Here is a 24,635-nt window from a genome sequence, read left to right as displayed (position 1 = left end):
ACCATGAAGATAAAGACAAAAATTTATTTGTAAATCCAAGAGTCAGAACAATTCTGGTTAAGTCGACGTTTCAACGTTATCAAAACAAGGCAGCGTACAACAGGTCAGCATGCAAGCAGAAGGCATACTGAAGCTGATGTGTGTCTGCTCTATTTAGTTGCACCAATCAATGCTGTCATCTCATTAGGTAAACAGTATGTAACAGGTGTGTCACCACCAATCACACAGCTCCCACTGCACCAGTTTCTACACCTGTTAAGTATTTAAAACTATGACTTTAGAACTATTTGTAAACATAAGCTATTATGAAGTTATTGACCGGTCACAGATAAACGGACAAACAAACAAATCATCAAGCCACACTTATGGAGAATGCTGCCTCAGTGTCAGGTCGGCCGTACTCCTACAGCAATGCCCAACACGATTGGTCTCAGGCATCTCATTGTGTGCACAGCATACATTACCCATCCTCACACCGGGCTATTAGTTAATTAACGGGCTCGCACACACACGCTGACAATGGAGTCTGCCCTTATGCAGGTCAGCACCTGCATCAGTGTGTAAAGCGAGTCATCTCAATACTATCTATGCTACAGGTGATGTGAAAAAATACGCTTGGAATGGGGACTGAGTCCACCAGCCATTGGCCGTGGAACCCAGAACCCGAATATCCATGCGGGTCATATGCGTGTCAAATATAGGTAGGGCTTTTAACATTTAAGATAAATGGAATGCACCACTCACTTCAGTCTCTTATCATGTCAGCGGTCATTCACTTCATAATTGGCTCAATCCAGTTAATTATTTTAAACATTTTGCTAGTTAAAGATTGGATTGACTGGGGATTGCGCTATGTGTATGGTTTCCATGACAACCTGTACTTATATACAACATCTCTATAGTCATCAAAATGGTGCAAGATAGAGTATATACATTTTTGGCTTTGTTTTCATGGTGAGTGCCCTCTCTGATTTATTTACTGCGACTACCTACTATATATATATATATATATATATATATATATATATATATATATATATATATATATATATATATATATATATATATATACAGGTTGAGTATCCCCTATCCGAAATGCTCGGGACCACGAGTATTTCGGATAGGGGAATTTTACGGTTTTTGGAATAATTTTTTTTTTTAGCATACTTACCTGTCCCCTGATGGTGTCCGGTGGTCCTTCGGCCTCCACGCAGTCCCCGGGCGTCCACAGCAGGCCTCCGGCATCTTCTCCAGGCTCTCCAGCGGTCCCAGGAATGCATTGCGCGAGTGTGCGCGCGCACCGGTGACGTCACCGGCGCGCGCACACACTCGCGCAATGCATTCCTGGGACCGCTGGAGAGCCTGGAGAAGATGCCGGAGGCCTGCTGTGGACGCCCGGGGACTTGGTAAGTATGAAAAGAGGGTTAGGGGGGGTAAAAAAAAAAAAAAAAAATCCGAATTATTCCAAAAACCACGGTTTTTGGAATAATTCGGATACGGGATGCACGGATACGGGATACTCAACCTGTATATATATATACATATATATATATATATGTGCAAACACCTGCACTCTCACCTTTGTGTCTAGGTAGCCGCTGGGGTGCCGTATAAATAGCAATTTTCAACAACAGTGCTATGTAGATACAGAAAATGCTACTTTAATACAAAACATTGAAGAAAAAACTGAGGCCCTTTGGGTGACCATAGAAATGGGGGAGAAGGACATTATTCGTACTGGGGTCATCTATAGGCCACCAGGCCAGGGGCAGGATTTGGACAGGAGCCTATTGCTTGATGTCACTAAAATGGCTTTAAAGGGAGAAGTCATAATCATGGGAGACTTTAATCTACCTGATGTGAATTGGGAGGAGTCTTTTGCAAGATCATCTACAAGTGGCAAATTTCTAAATTCCCTACAGGGAGCCTCTCTCAAGCAATTGGTGAGGGAGCCTACTCGCAAAGACTCAATATTAGATTTAATACTCACAAATGGTGACAGGATATCAGACATATATGTGGGTGAGAACCTGGGATCCAGTGATCATCAAGCAGTATGGTTTAGTATCAAGGCAGGGTCCAACTCCAGTCACACAAAAACTAAGGTGTTGGATTTTAGGAAGGCTGACTTTGCAAAAATGGGGAGATGTTTAAGCGACTCATTAGCGGATTGGACGAACTTGAAAGGAGTGCAGGAGAGGTGGAGAAAATTAAAAAGTGCAATACTAAAGGCAACGGACCTTTGTATCAAAAGGGTTAAGAAAAGTGCCAGGAAAAGGAAGCCAGTGTGGTTTACAAAAGAGGTATCAACTAGTGTAAAAGCAAAAAAGATGGCCTTTAGGACATACAAGCAGACTCAAAATAATAATGACAAAGAAGTGTATCTTGCCAGACGCAAAGAGGCTAAGAAAGTGATCAGGCGTGCCAAGGCACAAGCTGAGGAGAAAATGGCTCAGTCGGTAGATAAAGGAAACAAAACTTTTTTTAAGTATATAAATGAAAGGAGAAAATCAAATGGAGGAATAATAAGACTGCGGACAGACACTGAGAATTTGGTGGAGGGAGACAAGGCAATTGCAGATCATCTAAATAATTACTTTTGCTCTGTATTCACTATAGAAGGAGAAGGGAAGGGACCACAGTTAAGTTGCAAGGACATTCATAAAAACAAGGTAGATGGAGGTACATTTACTAGGGAGAAAGTCCTAACAGAACTTTCAAGACTGAAAGTGGATAAATCAATGGGGCCAGACGGAGTGCATCCAAGGATACTAAAAGAACTAAAAGATGTGTTGGTAGCGCCATTAACAGATTTATTCAATCAGTCACTAGATACAGGTGCAGTTCCAGAGGACTGGAGAAAAGCAAATGTAGTTCCACTGCACAAAAGCGGAAGCAAAGAAGAAGCAAGTAACTACAGACCAGTGAGCCTTACATCAGTAGTAGGGAAAATAATGGAAACACTATTAAAAGAAAGAATAGTGGAATATCTTAAATTAAACAACTTACAGGATCCAAAACAGCATGGTTTTACTGCAGGGAGATCATGCCAAACAAGTCTCATTGACTTTTTTGACTCCGTGACCAAAATACTAGATGAAGGGGGGGCTGTAGATGTGGCATATATAGACTTTAGTAAGGCATTTGACACTGTCCCACATCGCAGGCTGCTAAATAAACTTGAAAGTGTGGGATTGGATTATAAAACAATTAAATGGATAAGAACCTGGTTGCAGGATAGGAAACAGACAGTTGTCGTAAATGGAGTGCATTCTATGGAGGGACATGTTACCAGTGGAGTACCCCAGGGATCTGTACTTGGACCAGTGCTCTTTAATATCTTTGTTAGTGACATTGCAAATGGTATTGAAGGGAAAGTATGCCTTTTTGCAGATGATACAAAGATATGCAACAGAGTAGACACACCAGGAGGGGTAAATCAAATGACTGATGATCTAAGTAAACTTGAGAATTGGTCAAGAGAATGGCAACTACAGTTTAATGCTAAAAAATGCAAAATTATGCACTTGGGACTCAAAAACCCAAAGGCTCAATATAGTATCAAGGGTACTATAATGGAAACTACTGAGGAGGAAAGAGATCTAGGAGTCACTATTTCAAGTGACTTAAAGGCAGGGAGGCAATGTAGCAAAGCAATGAGGAAGGCTAGTCAGATGCTTGGTTGCATAGGGAGAGGAATCAGTAGCAGAAAAAAAGACGTAATAATGCCACTTTATAGGTCATTGGTACGACCTCATCTGGAATACTGTGTCCAGTTCTGGAGGCCATATCTTCAGAAGGATATAAATACATTGGAGAGTGTACAAAGAAGGGCAACTAAAATGGTTCATGGCCTACATCACAAAACTTACCTGGATAGACTAAAATATCTTAACATGTATAGTTTGGAGCAGAGAAGGGAAAGGGGGGACATGATAGAAATCTTCAAATATATCAAGGGTTTTAACATAGTACAGGTGGGAAATTTTCTTCAAAGGAAAACAAGTAATAAAACACGAGGACATGCACTGAAACTGGAGGAAGGTAGGTTCAGGGGAAATGTTAGAAAGAATTACTTCACAGAAAGGGTAGTGGATAAGTGGAATAGCCTCCCATCAGAGGTGGTAGAGGCTAAGACAGTAGAACAATTTAAACATGCTTGGGATAGGCATATGAATATCCTTACAAAGAAATAAGGATTAAAAAGGGTTGAGTTTACCTGAAGGGTAAAAAAGGGGCAGACTAGATGGGCCAAATGGTTCTTATCTGCCGTCAAATTCTATGTTTCTATGTTTCTATGTAAACTCCCCTAAGGGAAAACCGCACTCACCAGACTTCATACAGTTAGGTCATCAGGGTATGGATGTCCCGTGTTTAATCAGGTGAAGGAATGGAGCCTGCCGACGTTTCGGTCCTACTGGACCATTCTCAAGGCAGTGTTAATCCAAAGCAGCAAAAACAACAGTGTAGGTAGGGTAACAGGGACAGGGAGCTGCTGCCTGGGGCCCTGCTTTATAGGGAGTGAACACTCCCACCGCCGAGTGCGTTCCACTGCGTGGAACGCATGACGTCACTTACGGGTGAGACCGGAAGTGCGTCGCCGCGATGTATTGCGGCTCCGAATGCCGGTGTTATGGCAATCGGTGGCGGGCATCTAGTACACAACAGCGCTGCTGCACTGTGGCTATTGGGGTGCGCTAACGGGGTGGCACTGGGCTGAGATCCAGGTGCCGATCACGTGTGCAGGTCCAGTGCTGTGATGTCAACCAATCAGTGTCACTGATTGGTGCCAGCACGTCACGTGACCCATATGTGTAAACATGTCAAATAGGAGCAGCTTGTGTGTTATATAGGATGCAAGCAGGGACCAGGCAAAGGGGAGGGAGAGGAACAAGGGAATAATAGAATATGAACAATAAGGAACAGACTATGAAGCGCATAGGGTATAAATCCCACATGACGTAGGACGCATGACCAAGTGCCTTTGTAAATTAATAATAGGTTATATGGCAGGGTGGGACACCGTGATTTAACCCCTTACTCGTTATAGCAACCAATGAAACAAAATGTCACCAAATAGCACAAGAGCAGAAAAACAACAAACCAAACACTATGGGACGGCCAACTATCAATGATGGTAATTTGGAGGCACAAAGGGGCATCAGCATCTGCGTAATCACAGATGTGAGTACATATGGGTCCACAGGTTCCAGTATGAGCGTTGATGAAGTCACCACTCGGTGTAATAGGATAACGGTAAACACAGTTATGGGGGGATGTCTCCTGGAATGCCTCCCTGTTAGTGGGTATAAAGTAACGGGTCATGGGACCCGGGTGTGCTATTATCACTATGGTGAGATGAGTAGATAAGTAAGGGGGGGGCCCGACCGTAATAGTGGGGCGCACGTCCGTAACCGTCGGGTGCGTGCGTCACGTGATCAGTATATGCAGTGAGAAACCGGGGCAAAAACGGGGTCCACGAACCACAGTATGAAACGATGTGAAAAATCCATGAGAATATCATGGCAAAAATGAGAAAAGTGAGAAAAATCATGAAAAAATTATGGCACCTTCAATAGGGTCTGGTCTTCTTAACCAAGAAAAATGGACAGAGGGTTATTTTCATTCATCCCTCTTGGGGCAATCGTGTCCAGCCTAAAGATCCACTTGCTTTCAGCTTTACGTAGTTGTAGCATGCGGTCCCCTCCTCGGGGTGGTGGTGGTATCCAATCTATAAGTTTACACCTTAGATCCCGTGTATTGTGTCGAGCTTTAATGAAGTGTCTTGGGACAGGGAGATCTGCAGTACCAGAGTCGATGGCTTGGCGGATGGAGAGTCTATGGTTAGCCATCCTCTATCTAAATTTCCTGGACGTCATCCCCACGTAGTAGAGGCCGCAGGGGCAGGTTAAGATGTATATCAAGTGGTCCATCATGCAGTGTAGCTTGTATCTACTTTTGATCTGTTGTCCAGTGTGGGGATGAGGGAACGTGGGTCCAGTGATCATACTCCTGCAGGTGGTGCAGTCGCTGCATCGGTAGCAACCAGGTCTTCTCTCCATCAGCCACGTGCTTTTCTGTAGATTCTCGGGTTGTGCGGTTGGTCTCATCAGAAGCTGCTTAAGGTTGGGGCCTTTTTTGTAGGCCATCATGGGCGGTGGAACCTTGGCCAGGTGGAGTTGGGGGTCCGACTTGACAATCTGCCAATGTTGGCGGAGGGCTTTATTGATTTTCGGTGCCATATTATCAAAGGTGGTCACGTACACCATCCTCTCAGGTTTTTCCCTCCCATTAGGGTATTCTTTGAAGTGTTTTTGTCTTGCCTTTACCAGGCAGCTGTTGATTGTAGATGCTGGGTAGCCTCTCTCTCGGAATCTGTGAGACATCTCGCTCAGTTGTATCTCCATCCTGGTTTCGTCTGAGTTATGGCGCATCACGCGCATGAATTGTGAGATGGGCAGGTTGTTTTTTAAGGCAGGGGGTGTTGACTAGATGCGAGTAGTAGGGTATTCCTATCCGTAGGTTTGCGGAATAGGGTGGTATTGAGTTGGCCATTGTGCAGGCTGATGGAGATGTCTAGAAAGTTGACAGAGTGATCACTGGCTTCCCAGGTAAATTTAACCGGGTGGTCCAGGGCGTTCAATGTATTCACCATCTCAGTAAATGTCTCGGTGGTCCCATGCCACATTATGAACATATCGTCAATGAATCGTTTATAAAAACGTAGGTGTTCACCAAAGATAGGATAGATGTGTGTCTGTTCATATAAGCTCATAAATATGTTGGCATATGAGGGCGCTAGGTTTGAACCCATAGTATATATATATACCCCCTGACAAAGTCCGTTCCAGTGACGAAACGCATTGGGCGTAGCTTGTTGGTCCGACGTAGTGACGTCCAGCTTCCATCGGTGATCCAGGTGGCTCCTTGTACCTCTCTCCGTGGCGGCTCCGGCGTTTGGATTTCTGTCCGGCGGTCTGAGGCTGTTGTGCGGTGGACTTTACATCTGTTGGAGTGCCGTGATACTTGTGTTACATCTAGCTGGCAAGCTTATTTCCTTTAACTACAATGTATGTGATCATTAAAATCAGTGAATACTTTCTATGATACTTCTGCTCATTGGTGCGCTTTCTTTCTCCTTTCTTTTTCATATATATATATATATATATATATATATATATATATATATATAGAAGAAAAATAGAAGGAGCGCACCAATGAGTATAACAGTTTGACTTTTACTGGTAAAAGGTAATAAAAGTACATACATATAAGTAAAGAATAATCAGCATATCAACCGTGTCATATTGCACAAGCCACGTCTGGACAAGGGCAGCAGAGTCCACAGCACGGGCGGGGTGGTCACACCGGATCCCACAGATGAAGGTAAGCCAGGCGGTGGGACGGTATCACGCTTGATACCATCCCACCGCCTGGCTTACCTTCATCTGTGGGATCCGGTGTGACCACCCCGCCCGTGCTGTGGACTCTGCTGCCCTTGTCCAGACGTGGCTTGTGCAATATGACACGGTTGATATGCTGATTATTCTTTACTTATATGTATGTACTTTTATTACCTTTTACCAGTAAAAGTCAAACTGTTATACTCATTGGTGCGCTCCTTCTATTTTTCTTCTATGTCCTTTGCTCTGTGAGGTACAAGCTAACCTCCATTGAAGTCGAGCTGCACCTATCACCTTTCCGTGGACGGAACCTATTGAAAAATTGGGACTTTGCGCAGATTGGTATATTGTCTGTATTATATATATATATATATATATATATATATATATATATATATATATATATGGAGTAATGGTGGACGGCGGCACTCAGTAAAAAAAAACACAGGAAAAGGCTGGATTAGTGTCCCACCGTTTCCTGTGGTTTTTTGACTGAGTGTCGCCGTCAACCATTACTCCACCATTACTCCACATAGCACCTGTCTCCTACGGGGATCCACCACGGAGGGCACCAGCTTACCTTCTATTCCAGCCCACGCCATTTGAGGAGTGCCGCTCCATGAAAATTTGTATATATATATATATATATATATATAGAGAGAGAGAGAGAGAGCGCTAGATAGATAGATATTTAAAGAGATGACCCTTGAATGCGCTACAGAAAAAAAAAAAACAGTGATAGCTCTATAGATCTCCCCTGTTAGTGGGAGACAAAAGGGGGATAGGGATAATAATAATAGAGCACGCTTGTAAGATTGCACCACCTTAACACATCCTCAATCCAGCTACAGAGGAGACACAAAGTGGGATCTGAACCCTGGTTTGAACTCATTTGAGGGCCCCTCTATCTCTCAGCAGAAAGTATATTGGGTTTATACCTGCATTTGATTTTATTGGTGTTATACTGTATTAAGGAACCCGTCCAAAGTGATTCATTATGATTATCATGATCTAGTCTCCAACATATTTTTCATTTGTTTACCCCTGATGAAGTCATAGAGACGAAATGCGTAGGGTTGTGGAGTTCGTCAACCGCTTAATCCTTGAATGGGTGATTTATAATTTTTTATATTGTTTTTATTAAACTTCTGATATTATTAATGTGGAATTACAGTACTTTTCATATTTGCTTCACTATCCTTTACCCAATGAGGATGTGTTAAAGTGGTGGAATCTTACAAGCGTGCTCTTTTTGATTATTATATACAGGTTGAGTATCCCTTATCCAAAATGCTCGGGACCAGGAGAATTTTGGATAACGGATTATTCCGTATTTTGGAATATTTTAATATTTCAATGATGTATTTTGAAGTATCTTGCATGTATGCTGTATAAACACATAATATACACACAAATATATTTTATTACCACATAAAATACACACAAATATATTTTATTTGTTTAAAAAACAAGGTTTCAAAACGTGAAACAAAATGTGTGTACTATCTCAGCACTGAATTTGAATGCCAAGCAATCATTGTCTTGCACATGTATAGTGCCAGTTACATATCATGTCCCCAGTGATGCTGTTACAAATGTCCCCAGTGAGTTTTTATCAAAAAAATATTTTTTTTTCACTTTCTGGAATGTCTGGTTTTCGGAATAATTCGGATAACGGATATTCGGATACGGGATACTCGACCTGTATTTATATAAAACTATAGGTAGATAGGAAATGCGAAAGCTCACCTGGAGGAACGATTCATAACATTATACTTTAATGATGGCACGGCTGGACAAGCAGAGTTTAAAACATACGCATACCCTACAGTATACTCTATATAAATCCACCTGTGCATAGCTTGAAATATTCGGTAACTGATACACTGGTGGGCTTTAAAGATTCATTAAAGAAAAACCTTTTATATTCAGTGTAGTTGCTTTTGCTGTAAACCTTACAATAACTTCAGTGATAATCAAATGTACAGTACATACTCATAATCCTATTTTGTTAGCTAAAGCAACGTAATTATTTTCTCGTCTTACCGAACCTGCTTGTAAAAGGGTTTGAAAACGACACCTCGACAACTAATGGCGCTTTATGAAAAATCTATCACAATGCACATATTACCCCGAGAACTAAGGCTTAAACATAACAAGTTGACTTGTAACGGCTTGCCTTCAGTTTTTATAAAATAAGCCTGATTTGAATTAAACAACCTCTGGAGGTAGAGTAAATGCATATTATAGTAAACTGCTAAATGTAAAGCGTGGGAAAGGTTCAGACATTCCATCTCGCATATTGAATCAATTAATAGCATGTACAAGGAAACCATGATTATTTGAAGGACTGGAGAAAAATGACTTGATTCTTTACAAGTATTACAGACTATTATTAGTATTCCAGATAGCCCTTGTTTTAGGGAGTCCATCATATGCTTTGATCTGTCTATATCCACAGCTGGAAATCCTGTTCCAAGCTCTAGAAGCAACACAAACTGACAACAGTCGCCTCCATAAGGAAAGTGAATTTGTGGCTGCAAATGTTAATCAGTGGATCAAAGAACAAAAGTAAGGAAAACTGATAAATGCTGCACATCATTTTCTGCATTGTATGTTTTTTTTCCCCCTTCATTGTTAACCTTTTTCCATTACAGGTATGAATCAAATTGGTTTAAATATACCTCGTTTAAATAAAAAAATTATAGAACATTTTTTTTTAAATAAAAAATGGTAGGATATGTTTTGATTACACTGTGCCATTGTGACCTGTATTTTGACCCTTATTCTGGTTCACTCTCAGAGGCAAATTCCTTCTCAAATGGACAAAACCATGTGCACTGCAGGTGGGGCAGATATAACATGTGCAGAGAGAATTAGATTTGGGTGAGTTATTTTGTTTCTGTGCAGGGAAAATACTGGCTGCTTTATTTCTACACTGCACTATAGATCTCACTTTGAAAAAAAATCCCACCCAAATTTAATTCTATCTGCACGTTTTATCTGCCCCACCTGCAGTGCACATGGTTTTGTCCATTTGAGAAGGAATTTGCCTCTGAGAGTGAACCAGAATAAGGCCCCATGTGCACTGCAGGTGGGGCAGATGTAACTTGTGCAGAGAGAATTAGATTTGGTTGGGATTTTACATCAAAGTGAGATCTATATTGCACTGTAAAAATAAAGCAGTCAGTATTTTCCCTGCACAGAAACAAAGTAACTCACCCAAATCTAATTCTCTCTGCACATGTTACATCTGCCCCCCCCCCCCCCCTGCACATAGTTTTGTCCATTTCAGAAGGAATTTGCCTTTGTGGGTGAACCAGAATAGGGGCTTAAATCAGGGTTGCCGACTTTTACAGTCTCCTCTCCGGGAGAACCCCGGAGAGGAGACTGTCAGCATCACTTCTGGGGGTGAGGCCTGTTGGAGATATCATCAGTCCCTGCCCCCAGTGATGCAAATATGCGGGTCTCCGATGAGGGGACGGAGCGAAATATGCAGATTTGCATATTTAGCCCTGCCCCCTTCCGACGAAAAGCTGTGAATCGCGGCAATTTCAAGCTTTCAATTCCAGGTACATGAGGGGGGAAGAGGACCGCCGGAATCCGGGAGTGTTGCCCACCTTTCCGGGGGGGCAGGGAGGGGGACCCAATTTTCGGGATCCCCCCAGCCATTCCGGGAGGGTTGGCAACCCTGGTTCAAATCCTGTGACTGTGGTGTGGCTAGAGGTACCTCAGTCAGTTTTCAATAGAAAACACAATTTTACTGCCAAATGTTAGAATTGTATATTGGTAAGTTTAGTAAAAAATGTTTATTTGCTGTTTATGTATAAAATGTAAAAGCATATGTGCAGCACATACTTTTTGAACTGTGCAATGAGATGTGTGATGGGAGCGCACATCTCATCGCACCCAGTAATTGTACCGTGTATGGGCACCTTTAAGTACAGTGACCAACTGTGACAGTGAGGAGACAGCCTAGAACGCACTTATCTCTCCAATTTGTCCCAGTGGTTCTCAGTGGGGTTAAGATCTGGACACTGAGCTTGCCAGTCCACCCAGGTAATCTGTAAATCCTCTTGAAACCGCCTCACATCATAATGCCACCACCTACATGTTTTTACTGTATTTTCTGTACACTTTGGCATCAGATGTTCTCCTGGTAATCGACAAACCCAAACATGTCCATCTGAGGTAAGAAGTTTTATAGCACAAACCTGTGTCTGCTGGGAAGTTCACCATTTTGCTTGCGTTAGGCTGTCCAATCACTTTTGTCTACATAGTGTAGAAAGAAGGCTAAATAGAAACTGGCACAAATATTGCAAAACATGGTGGTAGATTTGTATATCTCTAATAAACAGTTTGAGTCAATTGTCACTATCTTGGTGTGGAAACGTATGTGACTCTTGGCCCCCTCATTGAGCAGCACCCAGCAAAATATTTTTTCTTTAACAATATATCAACTTAATACATTAGCTTGTAAGTTATTTTAACCCATTTTACCTCTAACAGGTGCTATAAACACATTAATATTTTTGGATGCCTTGAATGAGCTTTTTATATCAGATCAATCCACAACATTTCAGATGGGTTATATCAGGTCAGAACACTGACAATGAAAAACAAGACATTTCTTCTACTGTTTTATATACTATATTTGTGTGGTGAGAGTTTTGCCATATCTCATGATCCATATTTTGTTAAGCTGGAACTCCTAAGCAGATACTTTGACCTACACCTGTAGCATATTTAAGTTTCTATCTCAATGACAGTAAAGTCTTTAGCATTCAGGCAAATTTATGATGCTGCTTTCACCATTGGTTAAGTTGAGGTTGGTTTATGTTTTCCAAGTATAAATGTTTCAACTTTGTCTCCTCTGTCCATGATTTTCCAATAGCCTTCCAGGCAAAGTGGTTGATGCAGTTGAATGCAGATCTATTTTCATATAGGAGATACTTTGCTTTATTTCACATTGCCTCTGCTGAGGAACCCAGCACAAAGAAGTGTGGGCAGTGCAGAACTGTACAACTCACTACTCGATGTCCACACATAGGCTACCGTTAATTCAGTATAGATTTTAAAATGATACTGCGATATACTGCATAATTATGTCTGCTTTGAGTTGCATCTTTTGCACTAGGGATAATCAGGGCCATCTTAACATTAGCCCGTGCCCCTGGGCAAAATAATTCACTGGGCCCCCTCTCTCCCTCTCCCCCTCCTCAACTCGCAGGCAGCGGGGTCTGGGCAGTGGGGGCTGGGAGCTTGTAGCGGCGTGCTTTTTGCCAGGTGGTGGATGGGAAGTGTTTCTGAATTTGAAAACACTGGCAGGACGCTGATTGGCTGAGAGAATTCAGCAAATCAGCGTCCGGCCAGTATTTTCAACTTCAGCAGTGCTATCCGTCCGCTGCCCAGCAAATAGCGCTACAAGCTCCCAGCCCCCACTGCCCGGACCCCACTGCCCGCCACTGCAGCACCAACAGCTCCCTGGGGCAGTGCCGTCTTCTCCATTGGGGTGGGCCCCTAGAAACCTTTGTCCCCTGGGCAACTTATCATGGTCCTCAGTCTATTTCAGAACTGTTCTGATGCGTGGCAGGGTGTATTATTCTGCTAAAAGAGGCCACTGCCCTCAGGGATGTTGCCTGAAGAGGTGTACTTGGTCTGCCGTAATGTTTAGGGTGGTGGTAAATCTCATACTAACATCCAAATTAATGTCAACGATATCTCAGCAGAACATTGTTCACATCATCACATTGCCTCCACCAGTTGCCTTTTTTCTGTAGTCAATTCTTGTACTATCTATTCCTCGGATAAATGGCAGGCACACACACACAAACACTTACATGGCCATCTTCATCCCTATAAAAATTCTCCGCTAGCTGTGGCATTTCCCTGATGGCTGAGCCCTATTATAAAAATATGGGGGACCCTTAGTCTTTTTATCCCCCATTTTTTGTAACTAGGACCGGTCCAAGAGCCTGGTGCTGGTTTCTGAAATACAGGGGAACCCCCCCAAATTTTTCCACTATATATTTGGAACGAGGGCCAGCTCAAAGAGCCCGGGGTTGGTTATGTGGGGTGCAGTTAAAATCCCGGCGGTCGGGATCCTGGCGTTCAGAATCCCGACGCCGGAATCCCGACCGCCGAAATCCCGACACTTTCTCCCTCCTGGGGTGTCCACGACACCCCTGGAGGGAGAATAAATTAGTGTGCCTAGCATAGCAAGGCACCGGGCCCGCTGCGTGGCGAGCGCAGCGAGCCCGCAAGGGGGGGGCGATCTACGTCCCCCCCTTGTCGGGATTTCGGTGGTCGGGATTCCGGCGTCGGGATTTTGAACGCCGGGATCCCGACCGCCGGGATTTCATACTGCTTCCGGTTATGTTTGGGGGGGCAGACCACACACCATTTTTTTAAATAATTTTTTCTTATTTTTAAACATAGATGCATTACACAGATCTGACTGATCGCTCTGTGAATAAGATGCACAAGCAGAATTTGCTGATTTAAATTATATTCAGCATATCCATACTCTGTGTGTGAATGCAGCTGGATCTGCGTACAAAGAGCTACGTTAGTGTTTTCTAGAATTTTATATACGTACACAGCTGTGGTCCCACAAATAATATAGGCACAGAAATACAGTCGGTACTACCAGTTCACGCCATGGCACCTGCAACTTAAAGGGCTGTTTAGTGTGCAGGGAGGCTAGATGTAAGAGAACACATTTGTAGATAAAAGAAATATGATGTTTGGTGATACGTATCCTTCATGCTTTTTTAAAACTGGAAAATTTGGAATTTTCCATTATGTTATTACCCGACTACTAAAAATGCATGGGCCATTGCAGCTACAGTATAATATTGATCCAACTATACACATTGGAGGTCATTCAGGTTGATTCGCAAAGCTGTGAATCAACCAAATGCTGCCCGCATGACCGTCCGCCACCCCTTGCACTCCGAGTTACCCTGTATACATGCAAATGGATGTTTTGCATAAACATCCATTCGCAGATCTTTGTGCGGGAAGGATTTCTTCAGTACTCACAGATATAAGACACCTCTCTGGTGTCTTAAGGTGCCCATACACTAGTAAGATTTATCTTCAGATCTGGCTGGTTGGAACAAAACCATGGTTATGGATGAGTGACAGTTTGACAGTTTTCCAGCATTTCCAAGCAAATGATCAACTGTCATTTGCTCTCATCCATAACCATGTTTTTGTTCCAACCAGCCAGATCTCAAGATAAATCTGCGTGTGTATGGCCACCTTCACACCTGTGAACGCCCTGTGCTGGAGGCAGGCAAGCAGCTGACATCAGCTGCCCACCCCCCGCACCTGTGTAATCGGCAAATTACCATGGGAACGCTTATCGCTTTTACAGGAATGCTCCCATGAAATGCTGGGTATTCCTATGGGCACAAGGGTGTTCCACGCCCCCCTCCCGCAGTGCTGTGTGCGAATGGGCAGTGAATAATCAATTTGCCGTGCCCGCTTGCACCAAGCGGCTGCAGATGCGCATACTGTAAATATTTATGCTCATACGCAGTCGGGAAACATCACTCGCTGTTGCGAATTCGCAATGGTGAGTGAGAACCTAAATGACCTCCATTATCCAAATGTGGAGAAGTGGACCCCCCTACAATACATAGTGGATGCCATAGTAGAGTAAATGTCCAGATATTGGGTAGATGATTTACTTCTAAATTAATGATATAAATGATAGTAGATTGAAGGAAGGAAGATTTGCTAGTGTCTGAGACATGTTTTTGTTTTATTGTTTAGAAGGCACCATAGTCCAGAAACCATAACAAAATAGCAAAATGTACAATTCCCGACATATAGAGAGCACTAGCCTAATTTGAGACAGATGCTTGGAATACCAGGGGAAATTTAAAATGGTAGCGTTTGAGTTTACAGAGCTTGGAGTGATGGGTTTCCTAAAAAATAGACAACATCTGCATAAAACAGAGGCCTTCAGTGCAAGTCATTATCAGTTTCTGCAGGCTATTAAGACCTCTGACATTGCGAGTAATCAATTTGATAGAACCCTTGTGATGTCAGTTTTTTGACTGTGAAATCATCTCTTAGAATATAGATTGGATTTATTAATGTTGTCCAGGTGTGGACTACAAAAAGAGAAAATCAATAGACAGAAGAAAAAAAATATATAAAGTATAAATAAACAGAGAACACAACTGAATGCGTGCGAGCTGTCAATGAAAGGGTAATGAAATGCTAAATTGGTAATGAAGCAAAGTCATTTTGTAGGTTGCTGGAGGACAAAGTCCAATTGAGATACTCCCTTTGTCCCAGATGTACAGTAGGCCATGTAGGCAAAATGAGGATGGCTGTCTTGTAATAATAAAGTATAAGGTCCTGGGAAGAAAACCTGTATTCATTATGAGAAAAGGATTGATCACAAAAAAAGTAAACATTATTAGAATACATTAATATGTTCTTCATAAATTGTACTTTCATCAGAATAATCATTTAGGATCATAAGTTGTGCTACTTTCATTTTAAGGCTTTAAAAGATAATGAAGTATTCAAATCTTCCATTTGTTGTTAAGCCAACTACATAAAACTATACATTCGATTGAAAATGTATTAAACATTGCTCAACAACAAGGTTTGACAGTGATGCATGTTAATTGCAATAGTGAAAAGTTCCAGTATCTCATACTGAACACATTGACAACATCCAACTGTACCTTAGTATTGAAAATCAGACCAGGGGCGGGATGCTCTAACATCCTCTTCCTCACTTTGCTGGCATCCGCCGGCTACCGCATCCATGATAATCGCATATACTGTACACTAGCATATGTGATTATTAATGCAATGGACAGCTCTTATGATAAAATCGATCCTCTGTGATGTGGCGCCGTTCCTGGAATTTCATGCGCAAAGTGACAGTACCAACCATGGGGCATGCTGGAAGGGGTCCATGACAGTACTGTGGAGAGAAGCCCATAGGCTTTTACAGGGTATCGCCAGCAAAAGCTGGTTATTCCCTCTGCAGCGGTGTCCTGGTCGAGAGGCTTTACTGCATACAAAAATGCGGTAAAAACCCTGATACGTTTTTTTACTGCATTTTTATGTTAGTGCATCCCACCCCAGGGGTGCTTTAAGAAAGGATATACAGCCTCCTCCATTTGGGCCCCCTTCATTCTGCCAACCGCTGTTGGGCTGTTTTGGCAGCTCTGCAACCTCTAATTCAGATGTGGTTGGAGCAGATATTGCTGCTGTGTCCCATGTAAGGCCAACTATTACAAGTAGAAACCTTTTAATTGCAGTAGCAATCTTAGCTGCATCCTTGGGCACTGTGACATCAGGGAAATTGTGGTACCCATGGTGGCCATCACAGACCCTCATAATTGGTAATGAAGTCTACTTCCAACTACATAGATCCCTCTCCCTAAACGACACTGATACACATCCGTTTTCACAAAAGAGACTGTTTCCTTCCCCAAACTGGCATCAGACTGTCATTGTGTCCTTTGTTGTAGGACCCATCCTGTTCATGCTGAAACTTCTATGCATTGATTCTTTGTGTATCAAGATGCAGATACTTCGAATAAGTGGCATTATCCTGGTGATATTGTCAGCAGATACACACAGGTATAACGGCAATGCTCATTGATCTCTCAATTTATGGTACCACAGAACAGGCTTTGGAGTCTAATCAGTATTATGAGGTGATTCTGGTTGGTTTGCAAACCATTTGGCTGAGTTACATTTTGGTGAGTTATTTTGTTTCTGTGCATGGTAAATACTGGCTGCTTTATTCTTACACTGCAATTTAGATTTACACTCCACTGAAATGTAACTCTCTCTGCACATGTTACATCTGCCCCACCTGCAGTGCACATGATTTTGTCCATTAAAGAAGGAGTTTGCTTTTGAAAACCAACCAGAATCACCCCCCATGTGCCTAGCAGCTTTCAGGACAAAGGACCTAATTCTGACCCGATCGTATGGCTACATTTTCGCAGAACAGGTGATTTTCGAATGGCCGTGCATGTACTAGGTAGGCTGTGCACATGTGCAAGCCATCTGTGCAGCCATTTGGGGCGGTAACTATGCATTGTCTGGGAGTGTCCCAGAAATCACAGGTGTTTTCCGGCCGTTGGGAGAGAGGGCCAGTGACGTCAGCAGCGGACTCCTCCCCTTGGTCATCGCAGCGCCGACTAAGGCTTACACGCCGCTAGGAACAGAGGGCAAAACCATTTGATGGTGAGTCATTGCGAATGGTTTTCCCCCTCGTGCACGACTGCAATTGCATTCGTAGCTGCACACATAGATGTGGGAGTGTGTTCAGCACAGTGACGTTTACCTGATCGCTGGGGTCCAAAAAACTCGCAGCCCAGCAATCAGGTCTGAATATGGCCCCTAGAGCTAATAGAGTTAGAAGGTTCTCATACATTTGTTTCTTATTTGGTGATCAGCAGGCAACATTGCAAAATAAGTGAAAAAGGAGCAAAGTTGAGGAGAAGTAACAAAATGGAGGAAAAGTATGCTTCTCTAGAATAATGCCAAGCGTCTTGCAGCATGTGGCACAAAAAGGGTTGAGGACATAAAGATGGAGCACCTGTCAGCCAGCCTAAATAATTGCCAGATCTCCTGAGCTGGTGCAGGCTGGCGGACAAGAGCTCCATCTGACTGTTTCACACGCTTGTGTGTCCCAGTCAGCATGGCGGCGGGGAGCGGATTCCCTGCCCGTCTCCGCTTCAGGGAGACAGGCAGGGTGAGTGGGGGCTGCGGGGGGGCTACAGGGGAGATGGGGGAGCAGCGGAGAGCTGTCGGAGGGCGGATGCGGGCTCCAACAGAACGGGGTGCAGGAGCATCTCATGCGCACTTGCACCTTCTGACAGATGGCCCACAGCAGTGATTGGCGACTCTATCGCCAGGAGCAACTCCATTGAGAGCTGTTCCATCTGTATACAGTATGTTCTCAAGTTTATGGAGACCATCTGCTGTCCGGACACATTTTTGTAGACAAAGTCTTTATCAACTGAGGTACTGTAGATAACTGTGACTGTCATTGTACATTCCAATGTAAATATAAATTGCCTTTTATAATTAGTGTAACATATTAATGGCCCATACACACTGGGTGACTTTAGGCTGAAAGCCGCCAAGTTTACTCGTTTGAGCTGCTTTCAGCGTGAAAGTCGCCCAGCGTTCTGCTATGGAAAGTCATCCACCCCAGGGAAAGTCACCAGGATGGGTGAAAAACGCTCAGTGTGTAAGCACTGAGTGTTTTTATTTTCAGGGATTTTCCCCATCATCTCTTACCATGCAATACAGCATGTATAGCCTTGGGTTCATGTTAAATTTATTTACGTACTTTAAGTGTATTTTTTTATTATTATTATTATTATAATTATTATTAATGTTATTAAGTAGCAAAATATCAAATGTTTAACAAAGCTGCAAAAAACTAAAAACTTTTGTGTACCACACGTCTCTGTTTTTATTACATATCTGGCATTGTGCATTTCCTTTCCATTTTAAAAAGATTGCCAGACAGCTCTAGAAAACTCTGAAGCATCATATGAAATATTTACACATATCTCAATATTGCATTTTGTCAGCTGTTTTGAAATACCTCCTTAATTGGGAGTCTTTCTCCCCACTGGGGAGCTGCAAACTGCCAGGCTGTAAGGTGGCTCCCTGAAGAGGTGGGAGAACTTTCAAAGTTAAATCTAAAGTGATTTTAATTCAGCATAAGTAAAATTGTGAACATGTTTTAAATTGTGACTTTTTTTTCCTGAATTGTAGCAGCAGAAGCCAGTGAAGTGCGTTGGCCTATTTATAAAATTAGAGGGCTGCACCTGGTAAAAGTCCCGTTTTGAAACTTCGCCACATTATAATCAAAAACTGTTCTTTTAACATTCCCCCCACAGCTCTGATTATCATTATCCAGAGGGCCGGAATTTTATTTAAGTGCAGCGACTTGCATTAAATGCTTCCAGAGCCTTATGGCGATGGAGGCAATCAGTTGTATATTACAGCAGGGCATAATTAATTAAATACTAAAATGTTTGCTCTAGTCATTTGCCGCATAAACGACTCCTAATTGTACAGGTTTGCCAGCCTTTGAAATCGGAAAACGGTCGCTGTTCCTGTTGGCTTTACTACGGAGAAGTTTAAACAACCGTTCCTGTTTTATTTCCTCTAAAATACAATAAAGCCTATGCATAAGATTTATTAGGCAGGAGGGCTTATTGTTAAGAAAACAGCTGTCCGGTATTGAGGATTACAGTAACAAGAGCTTACCCTAACGGCGTCTTGTATAATATTAAAAAGTAAAACTATTTTAGTATTTCAGTTTTGAGAGGTAAATAGGATCTAGGGATAAGTTATGATGACATGTAATCTTCAAGATGTTTCTATTCGAAACGCAGAGCACAAAAGCAACATTTACAGGCATAGTACATTAGAACTTTATTATGCAATGTTAATTGTAATTAGCTGCAAGAAAAGCGTCTATTCATTTTTGCTGTGTCAGTTCGATATTTTTGTTCTGTACTTATTGTATTCATAGATGTTTGCTAGCTTAAAATGCCATTGCTCTTATTAATCTGTTAGAAACAATAAATTATGAAAAGTTAAATAAGGATATTGCAATGACAACATGCTTTAGATACTGCCGTAAGTATGTTTTCCCCATCAATACACATGTTGATCGAGGGGCGGGGGGCACTGTGTGGTTCAGCAACTTGCAATTGTTAAGCCCCTGGGCAGCCCAGGGCCGGCGACAGGGGGGGTCAAAGGGGACAAGTGTGATGGGCCCCAGCAATCTGAAGGGCCCCAGAGCTTCCATGCCCCGGCATGACCACTGCCTGTACTAGGTGGCCTGTCAGTGACCCTCGCGGCCCAGCCGTCTACTGTGCACCATCTGTGTGTGACTGAGTGTGACTTACTCACTGTGTGCCACTGCCATCTACTGTGTGTGTGTGCCCTGTCACTTGGAGCTCATAGCCATCTACTCTGTGTGTGCGCACGGCCTGGGGCCGCAGACGCACAGCCGTGTAGTCCGCACCTGAAAGCAGGATCTGGAGCAGTGAAAGGTTCAATGCGGCTCATGCAGAAGAGAGTTGTATGGATTTGGGATTAGGTGAGGGGCCCCAGAAATATCATTGTACAGGGCCCCAAGATTTCTGTTGCCGGCCCTGGGGCAGCCAACAGTAGCCTGATGCTTTTAAAGTCTATCTGCAGAATACTCCGGTCCAGTCGTGCGTTTAGCTCAAATCTCTTGCCCTTAGCCCGGTGAAGATATTACCCAGAAGGTACCCAGAAGTTGAGTAAAGTCCTTCAATTTGACAGAATCTCCCAGATCAATATCTGTGGTGCTCAATTTAGATAATACTGTAGCTGTGAATTTTCTTTGTGCTGTATTCTGTTTGTTTATACAGTACCTGTGATTAGGGGAGGCTCCAACCTTCGAGGTAGGTGCTTCGGAGAAGAACCACTTTGACTGGTGCTCCAGAGAAAAACCACTGCTGCAGCCGGGTCCTGGCACCTGCAGAATGGAACTGACAGTAGCTGGGGACCGATGCAGCATCGGTTTGACTGAGCATGAGCAAACCCCCAGCTTCTATGGACAACATCAGCTGCAGCCCATAGAAACTGACTAGACTTGATGATCAGGCAGGGAGTGGCTTCTTACAGGAAGTCAGCACCCAGCTAATTACTTGCAGCACTGGCAACACTGCAATGATGAAACAACTCCCGATGTGACTCCCTGTACTACGGGTGATTGGCAGGTACTACTTCCAATAAGAATTCACTCCCAGTCACAGTGAAGCCAGTGCAGTCACGAACTACAAACGCCTCACTCCTACAGTGGTGGATTTGACTAGGTTGGCATCAGTCCTGCAGCCCATAGGTAAATCCATCACTGCCTTTATCTTCTGTAGCAAACTAGAAACACAGAACAAAATCACAGTCTCAGTGAGGCCTTCATCTCTAAACACCCTGTTAACAATATTGCTATGCCCCCAGTACTTTTACTTAAGATAGCAGTAATTTATCTCATCCTTCAAAAAATAAGATGCACATCCAGACTAGAGATTAATCCAGGCATATAGACAAGAGTGACCATAAAAATTGAGAGGCAGAGGTCAGACAATATAGCAGAGTCAATTTACAAGGGCAAAGGTCTAATCCAAGCAGCAATCAAATAGGGCCTTATTCTGGTTGGTGCGGTTCTGTCCGCGTGCGGTCGGTCTGCCGATGTTTTGTGTTTGCGCATGTACAGAGGCATATCTGTGCATGTGCGAACGGGACTTACGTCCAAATACCACATGAATTGTGTACACTACGAACAGGGGGAGGAGAGGGGCGTGAAGGGCTGTTTGGGCTCATTACCATATGTGTACACCCCGCGTTTCATGGGTGTTCCCATGATGTACGTGTAAGGGGCGGACATATGACATAGCCGGATGTCAGCTGCCCGCCCAGATCCCTGCTTTTGCACAGAGAAATGCCCGAGTGGTCTCGAGCACTCTGTGCTGCCTGACCACTCGGTCTGCTACCATCGAATGATGGGGGAGGTTCCCAGAGATGGAGGAGGTGTATACATGAGAAATCCACTCGTGCTCCGTGCGGTCAGCGGCTTACTGCATTCGGACGCAGTGAGCGATCCGTACAGAAGGCTGGGCTCAGGACGCTTGGTCCTGTCTGCATATTCGGATCCGACCACACCAACCAGAATAAGGCCCATAGTAAGGATGCAGCAACCAGGCCAAAGGAACACAGATTGTTTTCTTATCCAAATCTATAAAACAAATTGATCAAAAAAAATTATTGTTTACTCAAATTTTTGGAAGAAAAAATTCACCAGACACGTAATCCCTGAAATCATTAGTGATAAGTACAGAAAATCTATGAAAATTGTATTTAGTAAATTTGGCAAAAATGTTTCCACTAGCTGGGGGAGCTTACACCGACCCTGACTATAACACAAAATTATAGACCTTCTAACTTGGCTAAACTAAATAACTGCACCCAGACTAGTGACCTGCTGTTCTTTCCCGACTTGAAAAACAATTTGTAGACCACCAAATCAACAAACAAATAGTTGAGGGAGAGGGGGAACACTTGAACAACAGTGCCATTTTAGCAAAATATTGTACAGAAAGTATATCATATAACAAAATATTTCTACAAAACTTTTACCACTTTTATTTTGAAACTAGGTGATTCATCGCGCCCTACGGGCGCTCTTCACACCGTCGTAAGGGGCTGCGCCCCCTTAATTTGTGAACGTTTGTATATGAGAAATATGGTTAGAATTGTATGAAAGATGCCCTGTATTGCAACTTAGGTGTCCGCGAATCGCGGGAGGGGGGGTCGCGGAGGGTGCCGCGAATTGCAGGAGGGGGGGTCGCGGGGGGTGCCGCGAATTGCAGGAGGGGGGGGTTGTGGGGGGGTGGATGCTGCGAATCGCGGGAGGGGAGGGATTTATTATTTATTATTTATTTATTTACAGGTTCTTATATAGCGCAGCAGATTCCGTTGCGCTTGATTGCAGAGAATCGCGGGAGGGGGGTCGCGGGGTGGGTTGCCGAAAATCGCGGGAGGGGGGTTACGGAGGCGGGGGTTGCGGCGAATCATGGTAGGGGGGGTCGCGGGGGGTGTGCCGTGAATCACGGGAGGGGGGGTCACGGGGTGGGGTGCCGAGAAAAAAATCAACACAGAAAGGTCAACACATGTAAATGTTGACATAAGTGTGGCACTTCATTGGTGTCCATGTCGACACATGAGAATGAATATGAAAATATTCAAAAAATGAAAAAAAAACTTCAAAAACTCATGTCAACCTTTTTCATTGTCGACCATAGCCATGTCAGTGTTTTCCATGTGCAATTTAATTCTGGAGCTGCTGCGAATCACGGGGGGTGCCGCGAATTGCGGGAGGGGGGGGTCGCGGGGTTGGGTGCCGCGAATCGCGGGAGGGCGGGGTTCACAGGGGTTCCGGTGGGGGGTTGCCGCGAATTGCGGGAGGTGGGGGGTCACGGGGGGTGCCGCGAATCGCGGGGGGGGGTTGCGGGGGGTGTGACGCGAATCGCCACAAGAAAAAATCAACACAGAAAGGTCAACACATGTAAATGTTGACATAAGTGTGCCACTTCATTGGTGTCCATGTTGACACAAGACAATGAATATGAAAACATTCAAAAAATGAAATAAATCTTCAAAAACTCATGTCAACCTTTTTCATTGTCGACCATAGCCGTGCCAGTGTTTTGCATGTGCCATTTAATCCTGGGGCTGCCGCGAATCGCGGGGGGTGCCGCGATTTGCGGGAGGGGCGGGGTTGCGGGGGGTGGGTGCCGTGAATCGCGGGAGAGTGGGGTTCATGGGGGTTCCGGTGGGGGGTTGCCGCGAATTGCGGGAGGGGGGGGGGTCGCAGGGGGGTGCCGCGAATCGCCGGAGGGGGGGTTGCGACGCGAATCGCCACAAGAAAAAAATCAACACAGAAAGGTCAACACATGTAAATGTTGACATAAGTGTGGCACTTCATTGGTGTCCATGTCGACACATGAGAATGAATATGAAAATTTTCAAAAAATGACAAAAAAACTTCAAAAACTCATGTCAACCTTTTTCATTGTCGACCATAGCCATGCCAGTGTTTTGCATGTGCCATTTAATCCTGGGGCTGCTGCGAATTGCGGGGGGGGGGGTGCCGCGAATCGCGGGGTCGCAGGGGGGTGCCGCCAATCGTGCAAGGGGGGGTCGCGGGGGGGTTCTTTTTGCCGCGAATCGCGGGAGGGAGGTCGCGGGGGGGTGTTTTTTCCGCGAATCGGGGGGGGGGGGTCACGGGGGAGGGTTTGCCGCGATTCGCGGGAGGGGGGGTCGCGGGGTGGTGGTTATGCCGTGAATTGCGGGAGGGGTCGTGGGGGGGGGTCTTTTTGCAGCGAATCGCGGGAGCGGGGGTCGCGGGGGTGTTTTTGCTGCGAATCGCGGTAGGGGGGGTCGCGGGGGAGCGGGTGTTTTTGCCGCGAGGCGCGCGGGGGGGGGGAGGTTTTGCCGCAAATCGCGGGAGGGGGGCGCTCACCTGGTGGCTGTGGAGTAGCAGTGCTGGGCAACATGGGAAGGCAGTGGGTGTCTGGCACTGTCTGTGGGCTCACTGGGCTGGTTCTCTGTCACATACCTCCCAACATGACCCTCTCCAGGAGGGACACAATGCTCTGTTTCTAGACTTCCCCTTAATGTATG

At 44.2% G+C, this 24,635-nt stretch overlaps 1 protein-coding gene across 2 annotated transcripts in view; it reads left to right on the top strand.

The window, feature by feature from the left end:
* Positions 1-24,635, top strand: part of LOC146080243 (uncharacterized) — a 332,057-nt gene that overhangs the window by 229,905 nt on the left and 77,517 nt on the right. For both annotated transcript variants that reach the window (XM_083187285.1, XM_083187284.1), the window contains exon 22: positions 9,865-9,974. In XM_083187285.1, coding sequence (XP_083043411.1) covers positions 9,865-9,974 — 110 coding nt within the window. The remainder of the gene's footprint in view (positions 1-9,864; positions 9,975-24,635) is intronic.

The sequence above is a fragment of the Crinia signifera genome, chromosome 5 (genome assembly GCF_055691185.1).
Source record: "Crinia signifera chromosome 5, ASM5569118v1, whole genome shotgun sequence".
NCBI classification, from domain to species: Eukaryota; Metazoa; Chordata; class Amphibia; order Anura; family Myobatrachidae; genus Crinia; species Crinia signifera.
The sequence above is the reverse complement of the archived record's forward strand: the minus strand, read 5'-3'. Positions and strand labels throughout refer to the sequence as shown.